This window comes from Cladophialophora psammophila, assembly GCF_000585535.1.
Source record: "Cladophialophora psammophila CBS 110553 chromosome Unknown aczJe-supercont1.2, whole genome shotgun sequence".
In the NCBI taxonomy this organism is placed as follows: Eukaryota; Fungi; Ascomycota; class Eurotiomycetes; order Chaetothyriales; family Herpotrichiellaceae; genus Cladophialophora; species Cladophialophora psammophila.
In genome coordinates this window covers 2,103,809-2,127,223 of record NW_006912923.1, presented here as the reverse complement: position 1 = coordinate 2,127,223, position 23,415 = coordinate 2,103,809, and the positions used below count along the sequence as shown (strand labels likewise).

Below are 23,415 nucleotides of genomic sequence, written 5' to 3'. Positions count from 1 at the left end.
CCCCCAGGATACGCGTGGAAGTCCACACAGGGTTTCCTGCTGTCGGAAACCCTCCAAGGACAACACAGACCAAGACCGCTCCTAACCGCAGTGCAATCTCCTTCACGAAGTCATACAGAACGATCCTTTTCGGCCTCTTCCAGAGCTTTCTTCTCTTTCTCAGCCTGTCGCTTCTTCCTCTAATTTTTACCGGCGCTTCTGTCGCTAGCCTATACCCCAGCTCACTGCAGCGTCCAAGAAACCATTAGATGCTGCCATGGGCAAGCCGGCAAAGAGAAAAAACCAGCCCAGCCCCATCGAGATTAGCACGTCATTCACCACCGCAGCACCAACGGCCCCCAACATGCGGCGAAGAAGATTTGATGCTGTGGAAGCCGTCGACACACTGCCAGGATAAATGTGGGAAAGCAGTGTGCTGTCCGAGTTTGATGCGATCACCACCAATGGATTGGATGAGCAGCAAGCCCAGAACTCACAGGAAACACAATCTCCCTTGCAACTCGTTGAGCCCGAACAGTTTGGGGAACACGGTTAGTGTCCTTGCCATCAAGAGGAGGTTGCCAAACATCATAATCCTTTGGTACATAATGAGGCAGAATGCGTGCTGGTTAATAGTAAGAATGACGACCGGCCTAAGTGGGCAGAGTGGGCAGAGTGGGCAGAGCGGGTTAGGGAAACGCATCCCCGTTCCCTCCCCGCAGCTCTGCCAGACATTGCCGTGCTCCCTCGTCCTCATCCCTCTCCTTGGCATTCATTCTCTTCAGCCGGCGGCGAGCTGCCAGAGACTGCACCATTAATGTGAGAGAGTACTTTCATTATCCACAATGTTGCGACTGATCTCGGGCATCCATTTTGTATCCCTTCCAACTAGGCCCCAATCTGCCAGCTCACTCGTACGGCTGATCCCGACAATCCTACCGTACCTAGCTAAGCCTCATCCATCTCCCGATCCCACTCTCCTGTTCTGACCCTTAATGGTCCCCACAAACCAGGGAGAATTCGGCGGAGACATTGCCGCCCTCTGGTCCAGAACCCAGAAGTCGCGAGGAAGGAAAAGCAGGGACTTGTGTACAAAAATTGCCACCGGTTCAGCTCTACTTGAAGATCAATTCCACGCCGCCTCTCCTCATATCCCCACAGAATCCTCTTGCATTTCCCCTCTCTATCCACTGTCCGCGTTCCACAGTCAGTCAGCAGGGAAATGATGCTGTCGACAAGTTCAGGCCGAGGGGCCATGCAGTGCAGATTCTGTCAAAAGGGCTTTTCCAAAGGAGAACATCTGAGAGTAAGATTCAGGACTCAAAGTCATTCGAAACAGTTAGGTTGCTGACTCTCGACAGAGACATGAACGAAGTCGTAAGTGAATCATGTTAACAGCTCAGTGAGAAGGAGTGGCAACTCACTTGCTGGGTGGTGACTGACAGACACCGGGGTCAAACCGTATCAATGTAAAGAATGCAAGCGATCCTTCAGCCGACAAGATTCACTCGCGCGGCATGAAAAATTACATCTGCGTCGCAGGAGTGCAGATGATGCTTCTTCGCCCACAGGGTCCGTCGACAAGCCGGCGACCCCAGAGAGCCTCAGAAACAGCAAAGTGGCCGACGGCTTCCCTGCTGTGGCACCCGATGTCCTGGGCTTTCCTCCCGAACCACTCGCAGCGGAACTCCCACAGTCGGCGGGCGACTTGGATTTCGAGCTCATCTGGCCGGACTCTGAAGACTTGTTACAGACACTGATATCCACAGACGCTGCCAATCAATGGCAAATCCCCCTAGGGACCCTGCCGTTCTCTGCCACGCCTTCCACATACTATGCGCCCTTTGAGACTCCCAGCTCCTTCGATCGCCGGCCTGGATCAATAGGAGCTATACCTTCCGGAGGAAACCATCAAGCAGTCCAAGATGTCAGTAAGATGGTCTCGAACGTCGTAAGCCCCCTCAAGTTCCCCCAACAGGTATCACACTCTAATGCAGTGCAGTCGTCCAGCGTCACCGCCGCGGCAAGATCTAACTCTATCACATCAGTCTTCCTCGATGAATGCCTGCATATGTTCTTCGTCAAATTCATCCCCACGTTCCCCGTCCTTCACAGACCCACTTTTGTCTTTCGGGACTGCGCCCATCCACTGCTTCTTAACGCCATCGCCATCGGTTCTCTATATCTAGGACCCAAGGATGCTGTGGGGAAGGGTGAAGCGCTATGGCATCTTGCCCACACCGCAATCGCAACGTCATGGCAGAGTTTGATTACCCATCGAGGACCCTACGATGCCTGCGATGGCGTCCAGCTGGTGATTACGGGGGTCTTAAGTCAGGTATATGGAGCCCTCTCGAGGAATCGCGCTATTCGATCCACGAGCCAAGCGTTCCATTCTCTGGGGTTCGTTTGGGCTCGACGATGCGGAATGTTGGATAGTGCGCCGTATCCTCTAGAGTCAGTGCCGTCCCTGGATGCCGCCGACTCCGAAAAGGAATATCAATGGCGACTGTGGGTGGCTCGAGAGATCCAACAGCGAGCACTTCTGGCGCACTATATGCTCGACGGGCTCATCTCTCAAATGTCCGGAGAGCCAACTGCGGTGCGTCACGCAACGAACCAGCTCACACTGCCCAGCGACGAGGCAGCATTCGAGGCGTCAACGGCCAACGAATGGATATCGCACATGCAGGCTTCAGCGTCGTTTCAAACCTCGTCCTTTCGGAGCATTCTCCGGCGCCTCTTCCATCCAGCAGATGAGTCGAGTTGGTTGGACACAACGCTGTCGGCATTCTCTTACAAAGTCATCCTGGAAGGCCTACAGTCCCTGATTTCCGACGACGACTCGGACGAAGGCACGGCCGTTGGAGTTCCCACCCACGGCGAGGTTCGTGCCGCGCTGAACAAGGTCTACGAGAGCATCAGACTCAACCCGTCTCTGTCGTCGGCTGACCGCTACGAGACTCTCTTGCGCTGGCATGCAATATGTCTTGACACGAACGTCGATTCATCCCTGCTTTGCCGCAACCTGTGCGCTAAATACGGCATCACACAGCACATCTGGCGCAACACCCACGGGCCGAAATTAAACATCGATCTCGCCATGTGGGTAACGACCTCAGCAGCGCGCAGCGCTTTGCTCCACGCAATGGCCATCCAGGAAATCATCGAACAGCTGCCCCGCGGCCGCGCGCACGCCATCAACATGCCCAGCTCCTTGTTCGCCGCAGCGACTGTCTACTCGGTCTTCGCGCTGGGCGGCCAACCTGCGCTGAAAATCCCTTCCACCGTGGTCTGGCAGGACGTTCTCTTGGTCGCCACCAGGAGCAGCCGAACCGACCAGCCATCATCATTATCTTCATCATACTTGCCTTCTTCTTCGTCCCCGTCGTCGTCCTCACTATCATTTACATCCCCATCCTCCTCGTCGTTGTATACTACTACCACTCCTAACATCCCCAACGTTGCCAGCAGGAGCGAGTCCGACACGGCGCGTTACATCCGCGGCGAGAGCGATAGCTTTCAGAGATTCGATGCGGCCTCAACCTCCAGGAATCTGCTGTACGAGCTGAACTCGATGGAGAAGCTGTTCCGCTGCCTCATCGCGCAGTGGGGGGTTGCGGTGGATATGGAGGCTGTGGTTGAGAAGTGGATTGAACTTTGTCATTGAGTAAGTGAGCGGTGAGTGAGTTGAACTCATATCGCCCTGGTCTTAGCGAGCGTTAGACACACACACACATATAGAGAGAGATGATTGCTGTTTCCTCGTATATTTTTTTTTTCCCGCACCAAGAACAGGAGGCATGACATACGTGTTGCCTATGTGAGGGAGATGGGCGTTGTCCGGAAACATAAGTACAACAGAAAAGCGAGAGATATGATACCCTCTTTGACTACATAGGATTGCGAGGGCTTTTTTTGGGCGGCCAGATTCTTGGTTCAGTTACAAACGAACCTACCACCCGACCAACAAACTCTTTTTGGTTCTGTGGAATCCAAACCCTCATCTCATCATCTCATCCCAAGCTCCACACGTATCCGTGTCCGCTACTGCTTCTCAGCCAACGAGATCCTGCCTTGGTCATCATAGACGATCTCCCGCATCTTGACGCTGCGGAGGTGGTTGATGCCCTTGCTGAGCTCGCAGTCGTGGTAGAACAGATACCATTTGCCGCGGAACTCGACGATGCTGTGATGCGTGGTCCAGCCCAGCACGGGCTCCAGGATGCGGCCGGCGTAGGTGAAAGGGCCCAGTGGGCTGTCGCCGACCGCGTAGACCAGGTAGTGCGTGTCGCCGGTCGAGTAGCTGAAGTAGTACTTGCCGCGGTACCTGTGCATCCATGCAGCCTCGAAGAAGCGGCGGTCGTGGTCGTCGGCCGCGAGCAGGGCGCCGGTCTTTTCGTCGCGGATCTCCAGCGGCGTCACGGCGGACGCGAAGCTGCGCATGTCGGACGACAGCTTGGCTGCGCGGGGCAGCAGCGCGGGCACGTCGTAGCCCTTCGGCTCCTGGGGTCCGGACATGGAGGCGTCGAACTTATCGCCCTCGCCCTCGCCTGACGAGGACCAACATTGCAGCTGGCCGCCCCAGATGCCGCCGAAATAGAGATATGCCTGGCCGTCGTCGTCGACGAAGCACGCCGGGTCAATACTGTAACTGCCCCGGATGGGCTCCGGGTCCGGCACGAACGGCCCGGCTGGGGAGTCGCCCACAGCGACGCCGATGCGGAAGATACCCTCCTTGTCCCTTGCGGGAAAGTACAGGTAATATTTGCCGTCCTTTGTCGCGGCGTCGGGCGCCCACAGCTGCTTCGACACCCAGGGGATGTCTTCGGCCCTGAGCACGACGCCGTGGTCCGTGACGGGCCCGCCGGGCTCCGAGAGCGAGAGGACGTGGTAGTCGGCCATGTCGTACTGGTCGCCATTGTCGTTGAATTGGATGTCTGTTTCGCGGTCCTGGGCAAGAAGTGTGTTAGCCAGTGACACATCGGCGAAGGGGGAACGACCGTTGTAGAGGATGACGGCTGACAACACCCTCACCGTCCCCTTCTGTTCTGGCTTGATGCAGCAGCCACCTCCTCGCACTCCCGTGACGCCTTACTTACATGAGACGGGTAAACGTAGATCTTGCCCTCAAAGACATGCGCTGACGGATCCGCCGTGTATATATGGGTGACCAGTGGTTGCGGCGCCATTTCTCAAGAGTCTCCTTTTTTATCTTCTCTCTCTCTCTCTTATCTTGTCTTGTTGATATGGATATCCTCTTTCTCGCTCACTGGTGTTTAACGAAGAACGAAAAGAAAGAGAAGCTGCTTCCCTCTCATACAACGCGCCAGTTTATATCTGGCCCTTTTACACGGTCCATTGCTTGGGTCTCTCACACCGATCCGGTTTAGTGCCGACGGTATTTAGCCAGATTTATCCGCAAGGAACTCGAGGGGCAATGATCCAGGGTGGGTAAGAAGGATATATAATTATATGCTCCGAAGAGGTGCCGAAAAGGGGGGGGGATGACCCCTCGTTTGAGTAAATACCAGGTATCTATTAATATGGGAGCTCAGGACCTTCCAGCTGAACGAAAGTCGGAATACACTCTCTCGCCACCACAGCATTCTAACCACACGAGAAGCAGCTGTCTGGGCTTCTTCCTAGAAACGACATTCAGATGCCTATTCTCGCATTATGGAGGGGCATGCAGCGAGATCGGCTTCCTCCCCTTTTCGCTGAAGGACTAAAGAAATGCGACACAACTCCTGCAGCAGGGGAATACATGCCGGCCAATACTACAGACTACCTTGCTGCAACGCCAACGACATGAGAACTTTGCCGCCTGATCCAGAGTAGTACCGCTTTCTGAGCCCCGTCCCTAGAAACGCAGCACGATCGTAAAGCGATTTTGTCATCGCCTCGTCCCAGGCATCTGGAATTGGAATTACCAATGCCTCTTTCCCACCATCACCACTCGCAAAAGCTTTGACCTGATCCAAAGCAGACTCTGGGCATACTATAACAGAATCCGTCACCATACCCATATAAGGGCAGTTTTCCAAGGGATAAGAATTTCGAAGAAGGTTTGGGGACACCGCAAGGCTTCTTCCCAAGACCGACTCGAGGAAGCTCCCCAGGTTTCCGGCAATACATGCCTCGTGGAGTCTCATCTCATCTCCTCCCCGCTCAAAGTATTCCTGGTATATCCCGCGAAGCTGCATCCGTTCGCGTGCGTCCTCGCAGTTCTTGAATCCGTAGTCCTCCACAACGGCTCGGAACGGATCAGCCACGTTCATGCATGTGAATCGCTTGAGCTCCCACACGCTCTGATGCCATTTCTTTATAATCGTCATCAAGTCCTTGAAATTGCGCATGTGCAAGATTCGGTCTGCAAGCCCATATTTCCCAAACAATTCCACCATTCGAGACTCCGCCATGGCCTTCCAGAACTCATCAAATGAGCATCGCTCCACAAGCGATCCATATGCGGAAGCGAGCCGCTGTTCCGATTCGGGGTCCGCAGCTGTACAAAAGCCCAATGAGACCCAGTTGTCCTCATCCGCATTGGGCATGAATCCATTGCGGATCTGGACGTAGAAGACAAGCGCCTGTCGCTTTTCTGGCGGCTGAAGTTCGACAATCGGCACCCTTTGTTCGTTAGGACTCAACAGCTTCCTCTGCGCCGCCTCGAAGATAACGGCAAGTCCAGGTCCTTTGGCTTCGGTGCCAAATCCCTCCGCGCTTTGGAGCCACTGCATGTCTCTGAGCATACAAGGGGCCTGGGTTTGGGAGCATCGAAATGTGAGCATCTCCTTAAGCTTGTTCTGCTCTACCGCACTGCGCAGTTCGTCCTCGTCAATCTTCCAGTCGACGATAAGCCGGCGGTAAAGCTTGAAGAGCCTCCACCGGTCATGCCCCGAAGCAAAATACCTAAAGCCATACTTGTTTGCTACATCGTCTTCGAGGGAAAACTTGTTTGCGTGACAAGCGAGCACCAAATAGTCCGTGGCGTCCGTTGGCCTTCCCAAGCGGCAGGAAAATTTGTGTCGATGCCAATCGGAACGGTAGCAATCAAGAGCACAGTAGGCGGCAACCCCACACTTTTTGCAAATGTGGGCGAGTTCGCAGGTGGCCTTGCAGAAAGCGCAAACCATTGGACTAGTGGCGTCCGTTTTCTTTCCTTCGAGGCCTTCGGTGTCAACTTCTGGCGTACTGGCGCCATCCCGTGCATCAGAGAGCTTAACAAGGCTCTTGTCGTTGCTACTAGGAGTCGCGGTAGTCCATATCAGCGATGAGGATAACTGAGGGTGAACTAACAAACAAATCCTAACCACTTACTTGGCTTCTCCGTCGCGCTTCCGAGACATGGCCAACCACTCGGTCTCTCTCGCAATAAATCTAGGGTCGTCCACCAATCTATGAAAAGGTGTCGTCTTCCTTCCATACCTGGGCGCAACTGGGACCGCCATCATCGATTCCTTCTCTGCATCTCGGTGAGATAGGTCGCGCTTTGTCCCTTCATCCCAAAGAATGTCTCTAAGACGCTGAACCGCCCCCCGTAGTCTCTCGGCTATCTCAGGGGTCGTCCGTATTGTGTGGGGAAATGTCCATTGCGAATAGCACTTCCCGTGGTTCGCTCGAGTTTCGAAGAAGCCTAATTCTCGAAGCAAGTGCCCGCAAAGAAGGCAAGTCTTCTTGCTGACTCCAAGATACGGGAAAACTTCCGGGCAAGGACCCTTGCACGCAAGAAAGTAGGCCATCAGCACCATCTCGGCATGAAGATTCTTGTGCTTCTTAAGTTCGGCGTGGTATTTCGGTTCTAGCTGTGGTGTGACTGAAAATGCTTCCCTGGGCAACGGCCATGTCTTGACTTTCCTTGCGGGGAGACTATCGAGTAAGACGATTCTAACCTTGCGAAAGCCAGGGTATTGCTGACCGACATGCAAAAAGGCTCCTGCACCTTGCATCGGCCTTCGAATGAATGCCAATTCCTCCACGACGCGACGAAGCTTATCAACTGTCAGGGTGGCCTTCAGTCCGGTGTAAAAGTCGGTACTATAGGATATGGCCTCAACATGCCTAGCAAAGTCGTATGCCTCTAGATGGCCAGAGACAACGGCATTACACACGCCGTCATTGAAGAAATTCAGTCCCGTGTTTCCATTTTCTATAGACATGACATTTTTGGCGTGGTGCCGAATTCTTTGACTGTAATATTCGACCAAGATGCGTTGCAGCGCAGGAAGCGGGTTGGACTCGAAAAGATCTATGCAAGACGTCAGTTTATCGATACGGGAAGCCGGTTTAGACAGCGTCGCCAACCGTCAGCCGAAACTCTCTCGAGGACTTCGGCCAAGTATTCGAGCATCTTGACATCCTCGGTCGACCAAGTTTTCCTGCGCGAGGTCGAGTTTCGAGCAGCCACAATAGTCGCCCCCATCTCAGTGTAGATCAAAGCCGTGCTCGTGATCAATGCAGGGTCTTTCCTGTAGCAAAGTAGCTCCGCAAGTCGGTCGAGAAAGCCCTTTTTCATTGCCCCGTCGCCATCTGGTGATGGTGGAACGGGCAGATTGGTGCATTCTTCTTCGTTGTTAGTAGACTCGTCCAGATCATCATCACTGTCCTCGATGGAAGAAGAAAGGGGCAGCCTCTGCTGCTGATGGACCTGACACCAGGCGGCCAGGGTGGTTATCTCAGACTCCAGGTCAGGAGGGAAGCTCCATTCCACGGCGTCGTTATCGTTTGGTGACACTGGAAGAGCGTGAACGACGCTCACGCGGGCCATTGCGATTTTGTTTTCCCGACTTTCAGGGAAGAAACTCTCCAGAGTGATGGAGACCAAGCATCAGGGCGCGGTGAATCAGGCATCCCGTAATTGATAACATGTCCCACGATGTTGCTGTCCGTGTACAGCACGAAGTGCGGGGATGACAGTGCATGCCCTTTGTGACACGTCACACGATGATTGGAGAATCGAGAATACCACCGACAATGCTCCATTTGTTTTGTGTGTTCGCTATTGTATATAGCGTTGATCGATCATTGAGATAGATTTTGTATGAAGGTGCATGAGAAATCGATATGATTGATTTGAGTTGGCCGAAGCTGAGAACTTAGAGCTCATCTTAAAGCGGGTTTCGCTACCCAGCACTGAGCCTTTAGTGGCTTGGCGCTCATTGCCCCTGTTTGAGCTGTCAGACACTCTCCTTCATATTACCTCGTACCTCGTAGCAAGCTCGTAGTTGACCTAGAATACCGAGCGAGCGAGGTACCACACCGCCCCAATACCATCATTACAGTCCTTTGCCTCACATCGCCTACCCGTAAGCATCACCTCTGCTAGTCTCCTACCCCAGTAGTCTCCCATCAGTCATAGCCGACTGGCGACCATTAGGCCGCCAACACTATCGCATCTCAGATTGTTCTCTTCCCACCTGTCTATCCTGCACACCTCCGTTCGCCTCGACACCCACGCTTTGCTTCAACTTCGTTCTTTGGTTCCCTGGGGGGCCTAACAAGTTGGATAGTCTAGGTCGTAAAAAGATGCTCTTCCTGTTTCCTTTCCTATTCATGGGACAATGATAAATCAATTCAACAGAACCTCCTACAGAGTCATCCTTCCCACTACCTTTCCCGTGAAACTAATCCGCCAAAGGGTAGAAAGTTACAATCTCAGCAATGGAGGCAGCGCGAGAAAAGACACTCCAGGCGCATTTCGCCTCGTCGGCTCCAGATCGACCCATCATTACATCCCTCAACGGGGACAATTCCTGGCTTCTTTCCTTTCCCCGCCCGAGCGCTGAGCACGTTACGACAGGCAGAGCCTATTATCACATTGTATTTGAGCCGTGGCTCAACGGTCCCACTTCTCAATTCTCTTCGTGGATCATTCATCTCGGGCTCCCGAACACTCCCGCATTCACCACTCCTGAAGCCATCGCCGCCGTAGCCCGTGAAATAGAAGCTGCAGCCGCAGAGGCTTCGACGATCACGGCTGACAAAGTGCCGAAAGGCGATGATCTACGGCACGGGCAAGACATCGACGCCATCTTTCTCGGCTTCCACTACTTGGACCATGTCCACGAGCCCACACTTCGCCTCTTCGATCCAAGCATTCCCGTCATTGCCACTCCAGAGGCTCAAGGCGTCATCAGGCCGTGGAACCACTTCACCACCATCTTGACTATTTCGAGTCTCGACGCGAAAGCGAAGTCGTGGCACGGTCATGAGCTTCACCCGGGAGAACCGTTTCCCTCATGGTTGACCCCCATTCGACTGTTAGGCCATCACGAGCTGAATTATGTCATGGCTATCATCTGGACACACTCCACCGGAAATGGCAACGAGATTCACGAAGCCATCCTTCAAAGTCCACACGGTACGAAGCTCGATTCAGGCCCCCTCGAGGCTTTTCTGGACTCTGAACCGGAGACCGAAAAATTGGCGCTTCTGCATGGCCTCAAAGAGAGCCGCGCTGCGGGCTGGTTGAACACGTATGGAGCTGCCAGTGGTTTAGCCCTATATCGTAGGGTCGGAGGGACGAAGTATTGGGTTGCGACTCATTCTGCGCCGTTGCATTACTCGGGCATCTTTATGCGACTCCTCCGAGTCAACGACACACCTCGAACGCTGCAATGGGCACTGGATAAGGAGAAACAGAATGGCAGCGAAGCGTTGGGGCCATCACCCAGCACCCCAAATCTTATTGAAGTTGAGAACGGGGGCTGCCTTGTGCTTTCCTAGGAGATCTTGGACCGCACGAGAGCTGTTGTTTGACATAGCGATCAGACTCTGCTTCCCTTGCTCGATTTCTGGATTCGGCGTATGTGGGCGTTACACGATCCCCCCGAGGCTCGGTCTCGTTATGTAGTGTCGACGGTCTACCTCTCTCTGATTTACCGAGAAAATTGGGGGGCTGATGAGGGATGGACCTGGACCTGGGTGGAGTGATCCTGGCACCGAACGACGAGGTAAATCGACACCGAGCGACCCCCGGACACTCACCCGACCTATGCCGCTTTTCAACATCACTCGCCTCCCACTCACCCTTTTGGCACGGCACAATCCCAGGAACAAGTACTTTTGGATGCCTCTTTTTCAATCCCACAACCACTACAGGACGGTCTTCGTTCACCTGAAAGCCACGATTAATGCTCTTCCGGTCCACGTTGTCTCTCCTCCCATGACTCCCTCATCAACCTCAACTGGAAAGCATCCCACCAACACCCACCAAACTCCCATACCTTCTCCTTCAACCCGACTATAACAAAACCTCGTCTCTCTAGGAATTTCACGCACCGCCCATTCCCCGGATTCACCTCTGCGGTCACCATTTCCATTTGCCTATCTCTAAATAGATATCCAAGGATACAGTGCTTCCTGGGCGATACCCGTTCCCCAGTGCTGGCGTGAGAGTATGAAGCCGATTTCCTCGGATTCTAACGAGTGAATCCCGATTACACCGATTGCGCGATCGGGATCTGTGTGGAGGGCGACAATAAAATCAGTGGTGCCGTTGGTTGGGGCAAGGAGCATGTTCTTTCGGAACCAGGATTGGGTTGTGGAGGGATGGTCGTGGGGGACGGTACTGTAGATTGATACGGGATGTGAATGGGAAGGCATCAATCATGGTGAGGGTTTGGGGGAAGAGATCAAGTATCGGAGGAATAAGTGGTAAGACTTACCAGTATTGCATCACTTCCGGATCAGAAAATGCTTCGTGGACGCCTATCGCGTCGTCTTCCTTGGCGGCGCGGAGGAGAAGCCTCTGTGTCTTGATGTCGACTTTTCCATCCTCCAGGTGCGAAATCGTCGTGGAAACTGGCATAATGTGCCGCTTGACCCAAAGGCACAGGTTATTCTCCTGAAACTAAGATGTAGCTGCGGCGCGGTTATCTATGTGTCTTCTATTTAACATGAAATGCAGACAGCGTTGTCAAGTGCTGTTAGAGCAACTAAGAGTCATCGTGGTTCAGCTGCCTCAAATATCTGGGAGCATTGCAACACTCCAAGACGACACTGTCGAGTACAACTGTGGTATCTAAGCTTCTTCGTAAATGCTGACAGGGCTGTGCACGTTTCGGACGGCGGAGGCGGCGGCAAGATTCAGGGGAAGGAGCCCGGGCCTGTGTAGGTTTGAGTCATTGTCTCCAACGAGTGTGTGATCACACGAGACGCGCTGGGATAGCTTGAGGTACCCAATAGTGTGAGACAGCCCGGCAGAACAGAGACCAAGGCGCACCCCAAGGCTTTTCGCCGGTGGAGTTATAGGCAAGCTGGGTTGAGCATAGGGCGGCATCACTCTTGTCCCCATCCAGGGTGAGCTGGGGATCGATTTACCTCCACTTGGCATGGAAGGAAAAACGCCCTTCATACCTAGCGAGATTCAAGATGATATTATTTTACAGCGCCAAGGGGAACGCCACTCCTTGAGCTGATACAATAGCGGGCATTAGGGAACTTCAAGCCTGCCTGGCCCCTGACAGAGCATAGCCTCGCCAAGGCCATACTGGTTCCTTGATTAGACGGCGAGGTGGCGACACAGCGACGATGCGGACGGTCTTCAGGAACGCCAGAGTCTTCACCGGCTCACAGGACGCTTCATCGTACGGAAAGCATTCATGCATGGTCATCAATGGCGACCTGATCGAACATGTGGGCAATGGTTCAGACGCCGTCGTGGAAGCGGCCACGAGAGAAGGTGCCAACGTGGTCGACCTGGATAACAAACAAACTCTCGCACCAGGCTTTATCGACGGCCATATGCACCTCCTAATGTTTGGGACATCGCTGCGGAAAATAAGCCTCGAGCACTGTCGGACGCTGGCGGACATACAATCAACCATCAAAGAAGCCGCTAGAGCGGAACCTTCGAAGCGTCGCATTCTCTGCCGTGGCTGGATGCATTTCATGACTGGGGGACAGGCTTTAGCACGAGATTTGGATGGGCTTGACGAGCAGCAGGACCGGCCCATCTTCGTCGACTCGAAGGACTTGCATTCGACGTGGTGCAATTCTGCGGCGTTGAAGGAGATGGGTGTCCAAGACATGCCAGATCCTCCCGGCGGAGAGATCAAACGGGACGAGCGTGGGAGTGCCACCGGCTTGCTCAGCGAGGCCGCGGCCATCACCATTGTGTGGCCGCATCTTGCAAAGGTAGCCTCGATGGAGGAGAAGCTCTCTGCAATCCGCCAAGCGATCAAGACGTACAATGCTTCAGGATATACGGGGATAGTGGAGATGGCCACGGACGAGAATGCCTGGGAAGCCTTGCTCGAGTTGATGTCCAAGGAGGAACTAAGTATTCGCGTGGCCGCGCACTGGCTGATATATCCGTCCAAGACAGACGCGGAGAATTTTCGCCAGGTTGACCGGGCCATTGACCTGTGGAAGCAATATAGCCTGGAGACATCGCCGAATTTCCGAATCGCTGGCATCAAAATCATTGGCGACGGGGTGATTGACGCATGCACAGCGGCCCTGCTGCAGCCGTATTCGTCAAATGGGGTCTCGTGTGATCCGCTATGGGACCCGGACATGCTCAAGAGAGTCGTTGGACGAGCCGACGCCGCTGGGATGCAGTGCGCTTTGCACGCCATTGGAGACGCGACGATCAAAATGGCCATCGACACCCTCGAAACCGTTGCTTCGAGTGGCCGACGACATCGCATTGAGCACTTGGAGCTGACCTCGCCGGGCGACGCCAAAAGACTGAGCCAGGCTGGCATAACCGCATCCATTCAAGCGGTGCATGCTGATCCCGCCATTCTGCGGCAGTGGAGCAAACTGCTGGGGGAGCAACGGCGAGGTCGTGCGTTCGCGTACCGAGAATTCCTCGACGAGGGCGTGAGGATCGCGTTGGGCACTGACGCTCCCACGGCCCCCAACTTGCCTCTGCCAAACCTCTACGTCGCCACAACCCGGCGATCAGCCAGGGAACCGGAATCAGAAGAGGTGGTTAACAAGCACTTTGCTTTGCCTCTGTTGAGCGCATTCTCGGCCGCCACGCAAGGTGCCGCATACAGTTGCTTTATGGACAGGATCACCGGGAGGCTAGAGGCAGGGATGAAGGCTGATTTCGTGGTCTTGGACGTGGAATGGTCGCCAGAGGCTCTGCTGCAGGCAAAGATTCTTCAAACTTGGTTCAATGGGAAACAGGTATATATTGCTCAATAAGGGAAAGACTTCGGGATCTGGATTCCATGGGGGAAACGACCAAGCAGCTAGTCTTCATGACGAGGATGAAGACACTCCCGCCACCTTCTCTTTACTATTTTCTGCCATTCCAGCAACAGCATCCTTGGTGCCTTCACCACTCTCTTTGGCGGCGTTGGTGGCCTGCTTGCTGTGTTCCTCGACTGATTTTGCTACCTCTCCGCCGATCTCCTTGGTCTTGTCTGTAGCTTGCTCCAATCTCTCCTTGTGGGCCTCCTTCGCCTCTGGTGCCAGTCACACATTCAGTTCCTTTGCCTTTTTTCTTCACATGGACCTTGGTACGAGGTGGAGGGTGCGTGCTCACCTTGACTGCCCTGCTTGTTCTCGCCTGCGAACATGTTGCCTATTTTGCCAGCACCTGCACCTACTGCACCTCCAGCAAACTGTACAGTACTGCCCAGGCCGTCTCCAACGCCCTGGACGGTCCCGACCACGCCTTCACCGAGAGATCCAACGGTGTTTCCAACAGTGTCGACCAGTCCTTTTACACCGCCTCCCACGGTACCTCCAAGAGCAGCAACGGCGCTTTGGGTATTAGAGGAGACTCCTTGGGCTTGGTCTTGTGGGATTTTGCCAGCGATTGCAGCTCTGGAATATCACGGGCCATTAGCCATCTGCAGGATCAGAATCGGGCTTCGCTCTCCGCTCACTTTGTTTGCTGCGAGAGCCTGTCGCCCTTTGGATCGCCCGGGAAGACGTCGAGATCGATGACTCGGTTCTCTGCGACTTTGACCATTGTTAGTTGCGGGATATATTAGTACTGCATACCTCTCCAGATGGAGCGTGTCATAGACGAGCTTGTCATGTTTTGCTGCTGTTGCTGCAGCATCCAGTGACGTAAGACTGGACAGCTTCTGGCATCACTGGCACAATCCATGGAGGGCAATGCCTCATGATGACGAGATGGCTCGAGGGTTTGTGCTGCAAGCAAGCAGGATGTCATGGCCAGCCTCTCAGCAGGCAGGACTCAGGAACAGGGATTGCACCACCCCAAGACCACCCCCACGGTGAAGTGAACCCGCGCAGTTTTCCCGCAGTCTCGATGTGGGCGGGCTTGGGGCGGGATAGACGCCTAAACCGGCCGAGACAGGCTTGGCCTGGCCAAGGCCTGGCGCACCTGCCTCACTGCCAGCCACTGCCTCCGACGGGCTGCGAGAACCTCGACTACTGCACAACGCCTCGCACCATCAGGCCCCTCGACGCCTACTTAGCCTTGCGAAATCGCCATGCCATCGGCCTGGACATTCCCGCTTTCCCCGTGGTTATCCTGTTCTGGAGCTCCCAAATTCTGCCGAGAGGATGGGTCCTTGGGTCGCCAGCAGCAGAGTGATCAGATCTAAAGACTCTCTGAAGCTTTCTCTTCTGATGCAGCGGAAATCTAGCATCGCCTGACAAGGTCGACGAGGAGATCCTACTCCCGTTGCAGAGGCGATTGCAAAAGGGACTTGACAGAAAGGGGCAGTGCAGAAAAGCGGTAAACAGGCGAGTTCACGACTCACTAGAATCACGCGGCAGGTATTGGGAAAGGAATGCGCCTTGTGCCACACAGAAGTTTCTTTTTCTGAGATACATACTCCTTCCAGTCTGTTGTACCCCAGTGCTGAGGTCCTGATCCTTTAGAGAAGTCTATAAATGAAGTGCATTGATTGTTCTCTAGCAAACCATGTTTAAAGCCCAGCGCCAGTCGGCTCTGGAACAGGTCCGATGGAAACCCGAGCATTCTGGTGGCCTCAGCGTCATCGAAACAACCGATGAAGAAACACCAAAGCTTCGGCATAGTGGTCTTAAAGACGCAGAGGTTCAAACTTGGGTTCTGCAGAATGTGAGTCCACTTGGCCATACCCAGACTCCACTGAAAGTATTGGGTAGCTAGGGATAGTGGGCTAACAGGCAGTAAAGTCCTGTCTACCAGGAGTTCCACCACCAAAGACAAAATCTGGGGGCTTTCGGCTCCTTCTGTGCGAGAGATCGAAATTACCGCTTGATGCCGTCGATTGTCGCCCGGCATCGTCCCGTGATTTGTACATGAGCCGAGACTCTTTTGCCCTTATTGAGCAGGCTTTCCGCTTGAGCGACACAACGGCCCAGGATTTGTTTTTCTCGAACGGAGGGTATTCTCGCTTCACCGAGCGCGACAGTAGCACCGCCAAGATCAAGTACCTCAAGGTGGCTATACAAGCGCGGCGAAAACTGGAAGTGGGCGACTGCGTCCTGTCTGTTTGTCACTGCTGTGAGACGGGCTGGACTTATGGCTTCCTCTGCGGCGAGGGCGTGGTCGAGTCAAACAAACGTTTTGGTGAAGTAGCTCTCGCGTCTGTGATGTTGAACCTCCTCCGCCCATGCCTCCATCTGAGATCCCATGTTCTGCTGCTGCCGGCCATGCTACTGAAAATCTACAGCATGCGCATTGTGTCTTTCATGTACAAGCAGCTCAGCCGGCTGAACGATCTGGAAGACGAGATTGGCGTGACTAATGCTGGGCGATGCGAGGTAAAGCGGTCCCTCGAGCATTGGCCTCATGATGTCGATATCAAGGACACTACACTCGGACTGCATTCAGCAGGCGCTGAGCTCTTCTATTTGAACCAAACCTCCTGCTGGACTCATGAGTGTCTCAAGTTCCTTTGTCAGCTCTCAGCGGACTGCTCCGACTACCCCAACACAAGTCCCGCAACATGTCTCGAAGTACAGCAGGCCATTGAACATGAGATTGTCAGAACGCAGTGGGTAGGCCGCACCCTCGCCACAGGCAAAGAAAGGACCCAAGCACAGCTCAGCGTTCTTTACTCTGCAGCGAGCCAGAAAGAAAATGCCATATCCATCAAGTACAGCCGAATGGCCCAAGAACAGAACGAGAACTCCCGCAAAGAAGTCCATCTGAACACGCGCATCGCCACATCCACCAAACAGGACAGCATCGCAATGACCGCCTTCACCTTCATCGCTGCGCTGTTTCTCCCGGGCACGTATACTTCCTCGCTCTTCAGCATGGGCATGTTCGACTGGTTACCCTCGAATGCGGCAAAGTGCTACGCCTACTGGTGCATTACAGTCCCAATGACGGCCGTAGTCATGGCCGGATGGTTCACGTGGTACAAGAGAGCAGATCAAGCATTCCAGCGGGAGATGGAACACCGCCTTGGTGGCGGCGACGACGGTGAGAAGAAGCCGCCGGCGGACGGTGGACTGCAAGCCCGCACGGAAATTCATACAACAGCGAAGATCACATGGCGCCCCAAGCACAAATGACCTCGAGTCGCACTCTCTCGGTCTATGAATATAATCGAAGATCTTCTCAAGCGTGATCCCGAATTCTTGCCTGCGCATCTCGGTGACATGAGCAAAACCCCTGCTTTCTACGCTCTCTGCTGCCTGAATTATTCCTATGTGCATTAATTGCAACTCTGGTCATCGTACCAAGCAAGCGAACCTTCCTTGCCCAATTTACATTGATCGACCGGCGCGGGCGGCACGGTTATTGTATGGGATATATAGGGGCATTCAGCCTTGCAGTGGAGGCAGATCGTGATCGGGATCGGGACCCGGGGTGGGTAAGAAGAACTCATTCACAGTCAAGCGGCGTATCTATCCTGCCATAAATTAACAAACCTCTAAGGATGCCGATTTTCTCAAAGGGAGTGATGATCCTGGTGAATTACATGGGCGTTGATTTCTAGATCGCGAGGACGGCGGCCAGGCAGAATGCAGACAGACAGACAGACAAGACGATCCTCATCGCCGGAATAGCAGACAAACTGAGGCTGATCTAATGATTGTGATTTGATTATCCGGATTGATTTATACATACAGGCTGGTATGGGATTCCCGGATGCTGTGTTCTCATATGTCGCTCGAAGTTGTCCCGTCTTGGAAATCCCTTTGCTCTCCGTTTGCAGTGTTTGACATGACACCAGAACATTACGCCGGCCTCGACCGTCTCCGGATGGCTTTGTCTGCGATGACGGTCGAGGTCTTTCTTGTACACGAACCCGCCACTGTCAGCACAGGATGGATGATTGCACTTGAATGGCCGGGTATGCGTTCTGGTGTGGCGGCTAACACCACAAACATGAGATTAGAAGATGCAACAGGAAATGGAGCCGAAGGACAAACACCTACTTCACAAGATAGCGATGGGAAAAAGTTGAAGGACATTGATGACATTCGTACGGTGGCCCATCAGACTCTCCAGGCGATATCCTAGTGAGAGTTTGGTCTTGTGATGGTCCTTGAGCATCCGCCTGTGGTAAATCCTGGGAAAGAGTGTGAATGAGTTCTTGCTGAGTCGTTTGCTGGACGTTGCTATCGCCTTGGGAAGATGGTGAGCGAGCGCAACCAAGGTCATCTCGAGTTGATTCTTGTGCTGGATAGGGCTCTTCAGGGAGCGGGATATAATTCCGACGGTCAAGGAACCAGGGGTCGATGAACTGTTCCGAGTGATAGTGATGGAGATGCTGTTGGCCGGGCCCTGATTGACTATTCCTCGAAATCTACTACCGCCGCGGGTTTGTTTGGGCCTTCCACGGCCCTGGGAATCAGCCCTGTGAAAGCCCGCGCGTCTGCACAAGAGAAAACAACGAGATTATGACGGTGAGTGAAAAAAGAGCGTGGTGACTGGCGGGCGCAAGAAGCCTGACAGCACCGCAGCGAAGAGAAGGAAAAGAAGAAGAAAGGCGAAGATGGACGCCTTCATATATTTCCCAGTCGACGCCATCATCTGCGTCTTGATTGGCTGCTTGCTGACATGATAGGCCTCATTTTTCCTTGGCCTCATGCTGCAGGGAGACAACAGCCAACCATGTTTGTGCAGAACTCTGGTTTGACAGGGACTGCTGATAGTCCTCCTTCAACGACCATTCCTACTCGCCTTCGGAGGAGGCTAACGTTAACGATGCCGAATACGCGAATCTCATGTGGGCTTCGTCCATCCGAGGACGGTGTTGACAGGCCCAGAGGAAACGAAAGCTATAAATATGGTCGGAATGCCAGACGTCGTGGATCTTCTCCCGCTCAACCACACGACAGAGCATCATGACCCCAAAGCCAGCATCCCTCAATCTCGAAGCTCTTGGCAGTCCTCACCAGGACAGGCGCCAGGCCTATCTCAGCGTTGTTGATCAGCTCCGAGAACTAGGCGTCGGTGAGGATTTGTCGCTACCTCAGGTATCTGTTCCTGCTAGATCTCTCTTCTAGTTCTGAGACTAAGTCAGGACAGCTTATTGTCGTCGGAGACTAGTCTAGCGGGAAGTCATCACTGCTCGAAGGCCTGACCGGACTGCCTTTTCCCGTCGCCAGTGATCTGTGCACCAGGCATGCGACGCAAATCGTGCTCCGCAGGACAGCGGCTTCCGAGGCTGCCCTGCACGTTTCCATAATCCCCGGGCCTAGCAACATCAACAATGCCGATGAAAGTGCAAGGTTGGGCAAGTTCGCACGTTCCATCAAAGATGGCGCGTTTGGCGAAGCAGAGTTTGCTCGCATTCTCGATGAGGTGAGTATAGCGTCCCTGCCTGTCACACTGTGGCAAAAGTTGAGCTGCAAAGGCATCTGAGGTCATGGGTCTTCCGCGAGCAGGAGCCGCTGACCTGGAAAATCTGGAGAGGCGCTTTTCCGACAACGTTTTAAAGGTAGAGCTGGCAGGACCAGAGCATCATCACCTAAGTGTCGTGGATGTTCCCGGCCTCTTTCACAGTTGGTGGCCTTCGACAGGAGCTACAAAGGAGAGGCTGATCAGATACAGATACCACCCGTTATCAAAAAGACGAGGACCGTAAAATCATTCACAAACTTATAACGGGCTATATTTCAGATCCACGAACTGTCATATTGTAAGGTCCAACATTAACTGGCATGGAGACCTGCTAACGTTCCAAGGGCGGTCATGGATGGGAGTAACAATCTGGCAATGCAAGAGGTTTTTGAAAGGGCCCGTGGGGTTGATCCACGCGGCTACAGAACCGTAGGTATCATCACCAAGTGTGACCTTGTGCAACGTGGTGATGAAGTCGGGGTAGGCGCCTTTTCCTTCTGCGTGGTGTCTTTCTCTTCTTGACTAAATCATTCAGGTTATCCGCCTCGCGCAAAATACCGTCGAGAAGCTGCAGCACGGATGGTTTGCCGTCCGAAACAGATCTCCTGCAGAAATCAAGTCAGGCGTATCTTTGAAAGAACATCACGCAAAAGAGCGGGAATTCTTCACGGCCAGCCCATGGAGCGAGCTTCACAAAGATAGGGTGGGTATCCCGGCCCTGGGGACATTCCTTGCGCAACTTCTGTACGAACACATCCGCCGCGAATTCCCTGCCGTGGTGGTCGAAATCGACAACCGATGTAGGCGGCTACGGGCCGACATCGAAGACTTAGGCCCACCTCGGCAGTCAACCATGGAACGGCGCCAATATTTGAATGGAATCGCTAGCAGGTATCAAAAGAAGGTCTCGGATTCTCTCAAAGGCATCTATGATGCCGTCCTGTTGCCCGATCACCCATTGAAATTGAGGATGCATGTGCGAAATTTGAGCGATGGTTTTGAGAAAGAGATGTCGAAGCAAGGCCATACCAGAGCATTCAGAAATACTAACGACAAGGAAGACCCAATGTACCAATCTGAGAACTCAGAGGCTTCCACCATCTACGAGTGGATCCGGACATCTTATCTCGAGTCGCGCGGCTGTGAGCTGCCGGGCTGCGTCAACCCGGCTCTGATTGAGAACCTCTTTCGCCAACAAACATCCAAGTGGCAGGAACTGGCAAAGAAGCATCTGGAGAGTGTGAGGTCGACTATCGATTCTTTCCTCACCGCTGTTCTTCGCCTGTTGATCGTTGATCCGACAATTCAAGACCGTTTACAGGCTCGGCTGACGCCCGTGTTTGATGAATCTGTCACCCAAGCCTACCGCACCCTTGAAAATGTTCTGGGTGACGAGAGAGGAGGGATCTTGCAAACCGTCAACCACTACTACGCGGACAACCTGGCTGCAGCACGGAAGGAGCGCGTCATCTTGCGATTGGAGAGGCTCGGGATCGCAGATGGCGCTTTCGTCCAGGCAGATCTTACGGCTCTGGCCAACGCCGCACACCTGGGCAACGAAGACCAAGCGGTCTATGACATCCACGACATCCTCAAGGCATACTACAAAGTAGCCATCAAAAGGTTCATGGACAATGTCGTCATGGCGGTGGTAGAGAGGTGGTGGCTGGCCCTTGGCGGCTTCGTGGGCATGTTTGACGGCGAATTTGTCGGCAATCTCTCGGATGAGGATCTCGCATCCATTGCTGCCGAGAACCATAGCACCACCCATGCGCGGGCCGACTTGAAGGAGAAGCTCCGCCGCTTTGAAGAAGCTCATCGCATTGCAAGATCAATTTGAGGGCGAATGAAACGCATCCCTTGTGATGCTTCCCCGAGCACGGTTTCTGAGAGCCCTTTCCCCAAGCCAGGGGTTTCCCCATCGTCTCGAGCACGGACTGGTGTGTGAGAAGTGTTTGATTAATGCTATACTGCATGCCCTGAACTCGTTCGATATTTATTCATTGTGGTTACATACCAAATCATTCCATCGCCCCCCTTTTTTGATTTGCCATGATGGTAATGATGATGCATTGCCCTGCCCCCCCCTCGGCCCCCAGTTGACATAGAAATGCAATCAGCAAATGTTCAAGCAAGCAGGCAGGAACTCAACTATGCTAGCTAGCCAAAGTGCCATGGCGCACCCGAGAGAATCTGACAAGGGCACGCCTCCGTTCCCTTCCTCTCTTCCCTTCCCACTCTGTCCTGCGCTTAATGAACAGGCTGTACCCTCGCTTTATCCTGCTCGACCTGTTTCTCCGACATGAACGGCGCCGCGAACCCGTACGTCTTGTATCCCTGGCTATAATCCTTTCCGGCCTCGCGTTCTGTTACGAACCAAAAGTGAAAGAGAATAGTGTCAGCCTCGCTTTTCGGCTCAAGTAATCAAGCAATTGATCAATCGAAGGAAACGAAGCTCTGTCGATGCAAAACCCAGTGCCAGTGCCGTTACCAGCGCCAGTAATGGGGTTCTTGGAACTCACCGTGGTCAGGCGGGAAGTTCTCCCTCCTATGCTTATAATACCTTTGTCGCAGATCCACTCCGTCGCTTTTGCCGTGGTACGTCGCATAGATGCTGCTTCTGTTGCTGGTGGTGTGGTTCGGCCCGCTCCTGTGCGCGAGGTGACTTCCAAACAACAGCACGTCGCCGGGCCGAAGGGGCACTTTGGTCCACTCCTGGCTATTTTCCCAGGCCTTGGAGATGGCGCCGCCGTGGGAGAGTTCAACGTCCATCCTGTGCGACCCAGGCACGACTTCGATACAACCGTTTTCGGGGGTCGCCTCGTCGACGGCGAAGTTGGCTGTGAGGTGTTCAATCTTGCCAATGTGGTCGTATGCGGGCGCGTCCAGGTGCGCTGCGAATCCGTTACCTGAGCGGAGTTTATAGTTGATCTTGTCTTTGAAGAGAAGCATGTCCTAAGTTCGATGTTAACTAAACCAACTCTTCCCCAAGGGGCGATCACACTCAATCTTAACAGGACTAACATAACTTACATCTCCTGAAACGCTCTTCAAAATCTTCGCCAGCGCATCGCCGCACAGCAAGGCATGGAACTCAGGATGATAGTCCACAAAGTTTTCAGTCCTCATCAGCTGTCGAGTGCCATCGGTGTTGACTTCATGATACGGCATCCACTTGCCCTTTTCAGCCGGCCACTCACGAACCTCTCTTGTCCAGGCCTGCAACTGTTCGGGCCTGACGAGACTGTGCTCCTTGGCACGGAGCACAAGGAAGCCGTCGCGGTGGAACTGCTCCACGAGTTCAGGGCTCGGTACGAAGGACGCCATGCCAGACTATTTTGTCAGTCTGAACGGTGGAAATGGAAGTATTCAAGGTTGAGTCAGGCTTGTCTTGAAAGCAACTCGGCCAAAAGAACTTACTCCTGTATCATCCAACCCCGGATTCGCCATATTTCAAAGCCGTTTAATACTGCAGGCTGCAGAGACTTTTAACCCTGCTAGCCCGAGCCTTGCGGTCTTCGTGCCGGTGCCAAGCACTCGGTCGAACTCCGCCTGAGGCCTGCAGAACAGGATCTTGATGACCAGGTTAAGAGCCTTTGAAAGACTACCAGGTCCACTGTTCAGACGGAAGCACGAATCCCCACCGACTCGCTCTGGTGCCACCGTACGCAGATCGCTCTAGGCTGAAGAACTCGATCTTCAATCCG

At 53.8% G+C, this 23,415-nt stretch overlaps 10 protein-coding genes across 10 annotated transcripts; 5 read left to right on the top strand and 5 right to left on the bottom strand.

The window, feature by feature from the left end:
* Window positions 1-1,234: 1,234 nt before the first annotated feature.
* On the top strand, window positions 1,235-3,649 carry A1O5_02122 (uncharacterized protein; the record flags this gene model as incomplete). Its single annotated transcript, XM_007742738.1, has 5 exons — window positions 1,235-1,285; window positions 1,341-1,356; window positions 1,425-1,930; window positions 1,982-3,360; window positions 3,457-3,649. 5 exons carry the CDS (start codon window positions 1,235-1,237, stop codon window positions 3,647-3,649), a joined length of 2,145 nt encoding a protein of 714 aa, XP_007740928.1.
* A 377-nt stretch (window positions 3,650-4,026) lies between these two features.
* Window positions 4,027-5,171, bottom strand: A1O5_02121 (xylan 1,4-beta-xylosidase; the record flags this gene model as incomplete). The annotated part of the gene is made up of 2 exons (XM_007742737.1): window positions 4,027-4,932; window positions 5,082-5,171. 2 exons carry the CDS (start codon window positions 5,169-5,171, stop codon window positions 4,027-4,029), a joined length of 996 nt encoding a protein of 331 aa, XP_007740927.1.
* A 588-nt stretch (window positions 5,172-5,759) lies between these two features.
* A1O5_02120 (uncharacterized protein) lies at window positions 5,760-8,749 on the bottom strand (the record flags this gene model as incomplete). Its single annotated transcript, XM_007742736.1, has 3 exons — window positions 5,760-7,227; window positions 7,303-8,230; window positions 8,287-8,749. 3 exons carry the CDS (start codon window positions 8,747-8,749, stop codon window positions 5,760-5,762), a joined length of 2,859 nt encoding a protein of 952 aa, XP_007740926.1.
* An 893-nt stretch (window positions 8,750-9,642) lies between these two features.
* A1O5_02119 (uncharacterized protein) lies at window positions 9,643-10,707 on the top strand (the record flags this gene model as incomplete). The annotated part of the gene is made up of 1 exon (XM_007742735.1): window positions 9,643-10,707. The coding sequence occupies one exon, from the start codon at window positions 9,643-9,645 to the stop codon at window positions 10,705-10,707; it is 1,065 nt and encodes a 354-aa protein (XP_007740925.1).
* Window positions 10,708-11,313: 606 nt separating this feature from the next.
* A1O5_02118 (uncharacterized protein) lies at window positions 11,314-11,791 on the bottom strand (the record flags this gene model as incomplete). Its single annotated transcript, XM_007742734.1, has 2 exons — window positions 11,314-11,551; window positions 11,649-11,791. The coding sequence occupies 2 exons, from the start codon at window positions 11,789-11,791 to the stop codon at window positions 11,314-11,316; spliced, it is 381 nt and encodes a 126-aa protein (XP_007740924.1).
* A 722-nt stretch (window positions 11,792-12,513) lies between these two features.
* A1O5_02117 (uncharacterized protein) lies at window positions 12,514-14,139 on the top strand (the record flags this gene model as incomplete). The annotated part of the gene is made up of 1 exon (XM_007742733.1): window positions 12,514-14,139. One exon carries the CDS (start codon window positions 12,514-12,516, stop codon window positions 14,137-14,139), a length of 1,626 nt encoding a protein of 541 aa, XP_007740923.1.
* A 54-nt stretch (window positions 14,140-14,193) lies between these two features.
* On the bottom strand, window positions 14,194-14,914 carry A1O5_02116 (uncharacterized protein; the record flags this gene model as incomplete). The annotated part of the gene is made up of 3 exons (XM_007742732.1): window positions 14,194-14,402; window positions 14,483-14,766; window positions 14,829-14,914. The coding sequence occupies 3 exons, from the start codon at window positions 14,912-14,914 to the stop codon at window positions 14,194-14,196; spliced, it is 579 nt and encodes a 192-aa protein (XP_007740922.1).
* A 927-nt stretch (window positions 14,915-15,841) lies between these two features.
* A1O5_02115 (uncharacterized protein) lies at window positions 15,842-17,427 on the top strand (the record flags this gene model as incomplete). Its single annotated transcript, XM_007742731.1, has 2 exons — window positions 15,842-16,000; window positions 16,078-17,427. 2 exons carry the CDS (start codon window positions 15,842-15,844, stop codon window positions 17,425-17,427), a joined length of 1,509 nt encoding a protein of 502 aa, XP_007740921.1.
* A 1,782-nt stretch (window positions 17,428-19,209) lies between these two features.
* A1O5_02114 (uncharacterized protein) lies at window positions 19,210-21,548 on the top strand (the record flags this gene model as incomplete). The annotated part of the gene is made up of 6 exons (XM_007742730.1): window positions 19,210-19,341; window positions 19,415-19,669; window positions 19,722-19,869; window positions 19,919-20,006; window positions 20,053-20,188; window positions 20,244-21,548. The coding sequence occupies 6 exons, from the start codon at window positions 19,210-19,212 to the stop codon at window positions 21,546-21,548; spliced, it is 2,064 nt and encodes a 687-aa protein (XP_007740920.1).
* A 410-nt stretch (window positions 21,549-21,958) lies between these two features.
* Window positions 21,959-23,035, bottom strand: A1O5_02113 (uncharacterized protein; the record flags this gene model as incomplete). Its single annotated transcript, XM_007742729.1, has 3 exons — window positions 21,959-22,074; window positions 22,231-22,663; window positions 22,742-23,035. The coding sequence occupies 3 exons, from the start codon at window positions 23,033-23,035 to the stop codon at window positions 21,959-21,961; spliced, it is 843 nt and encodes a 280-aa protein (XP_007740919.1).
* Between the last annotated feature and the right edge of the window lie 380 nt (window positions 23,036-23,415).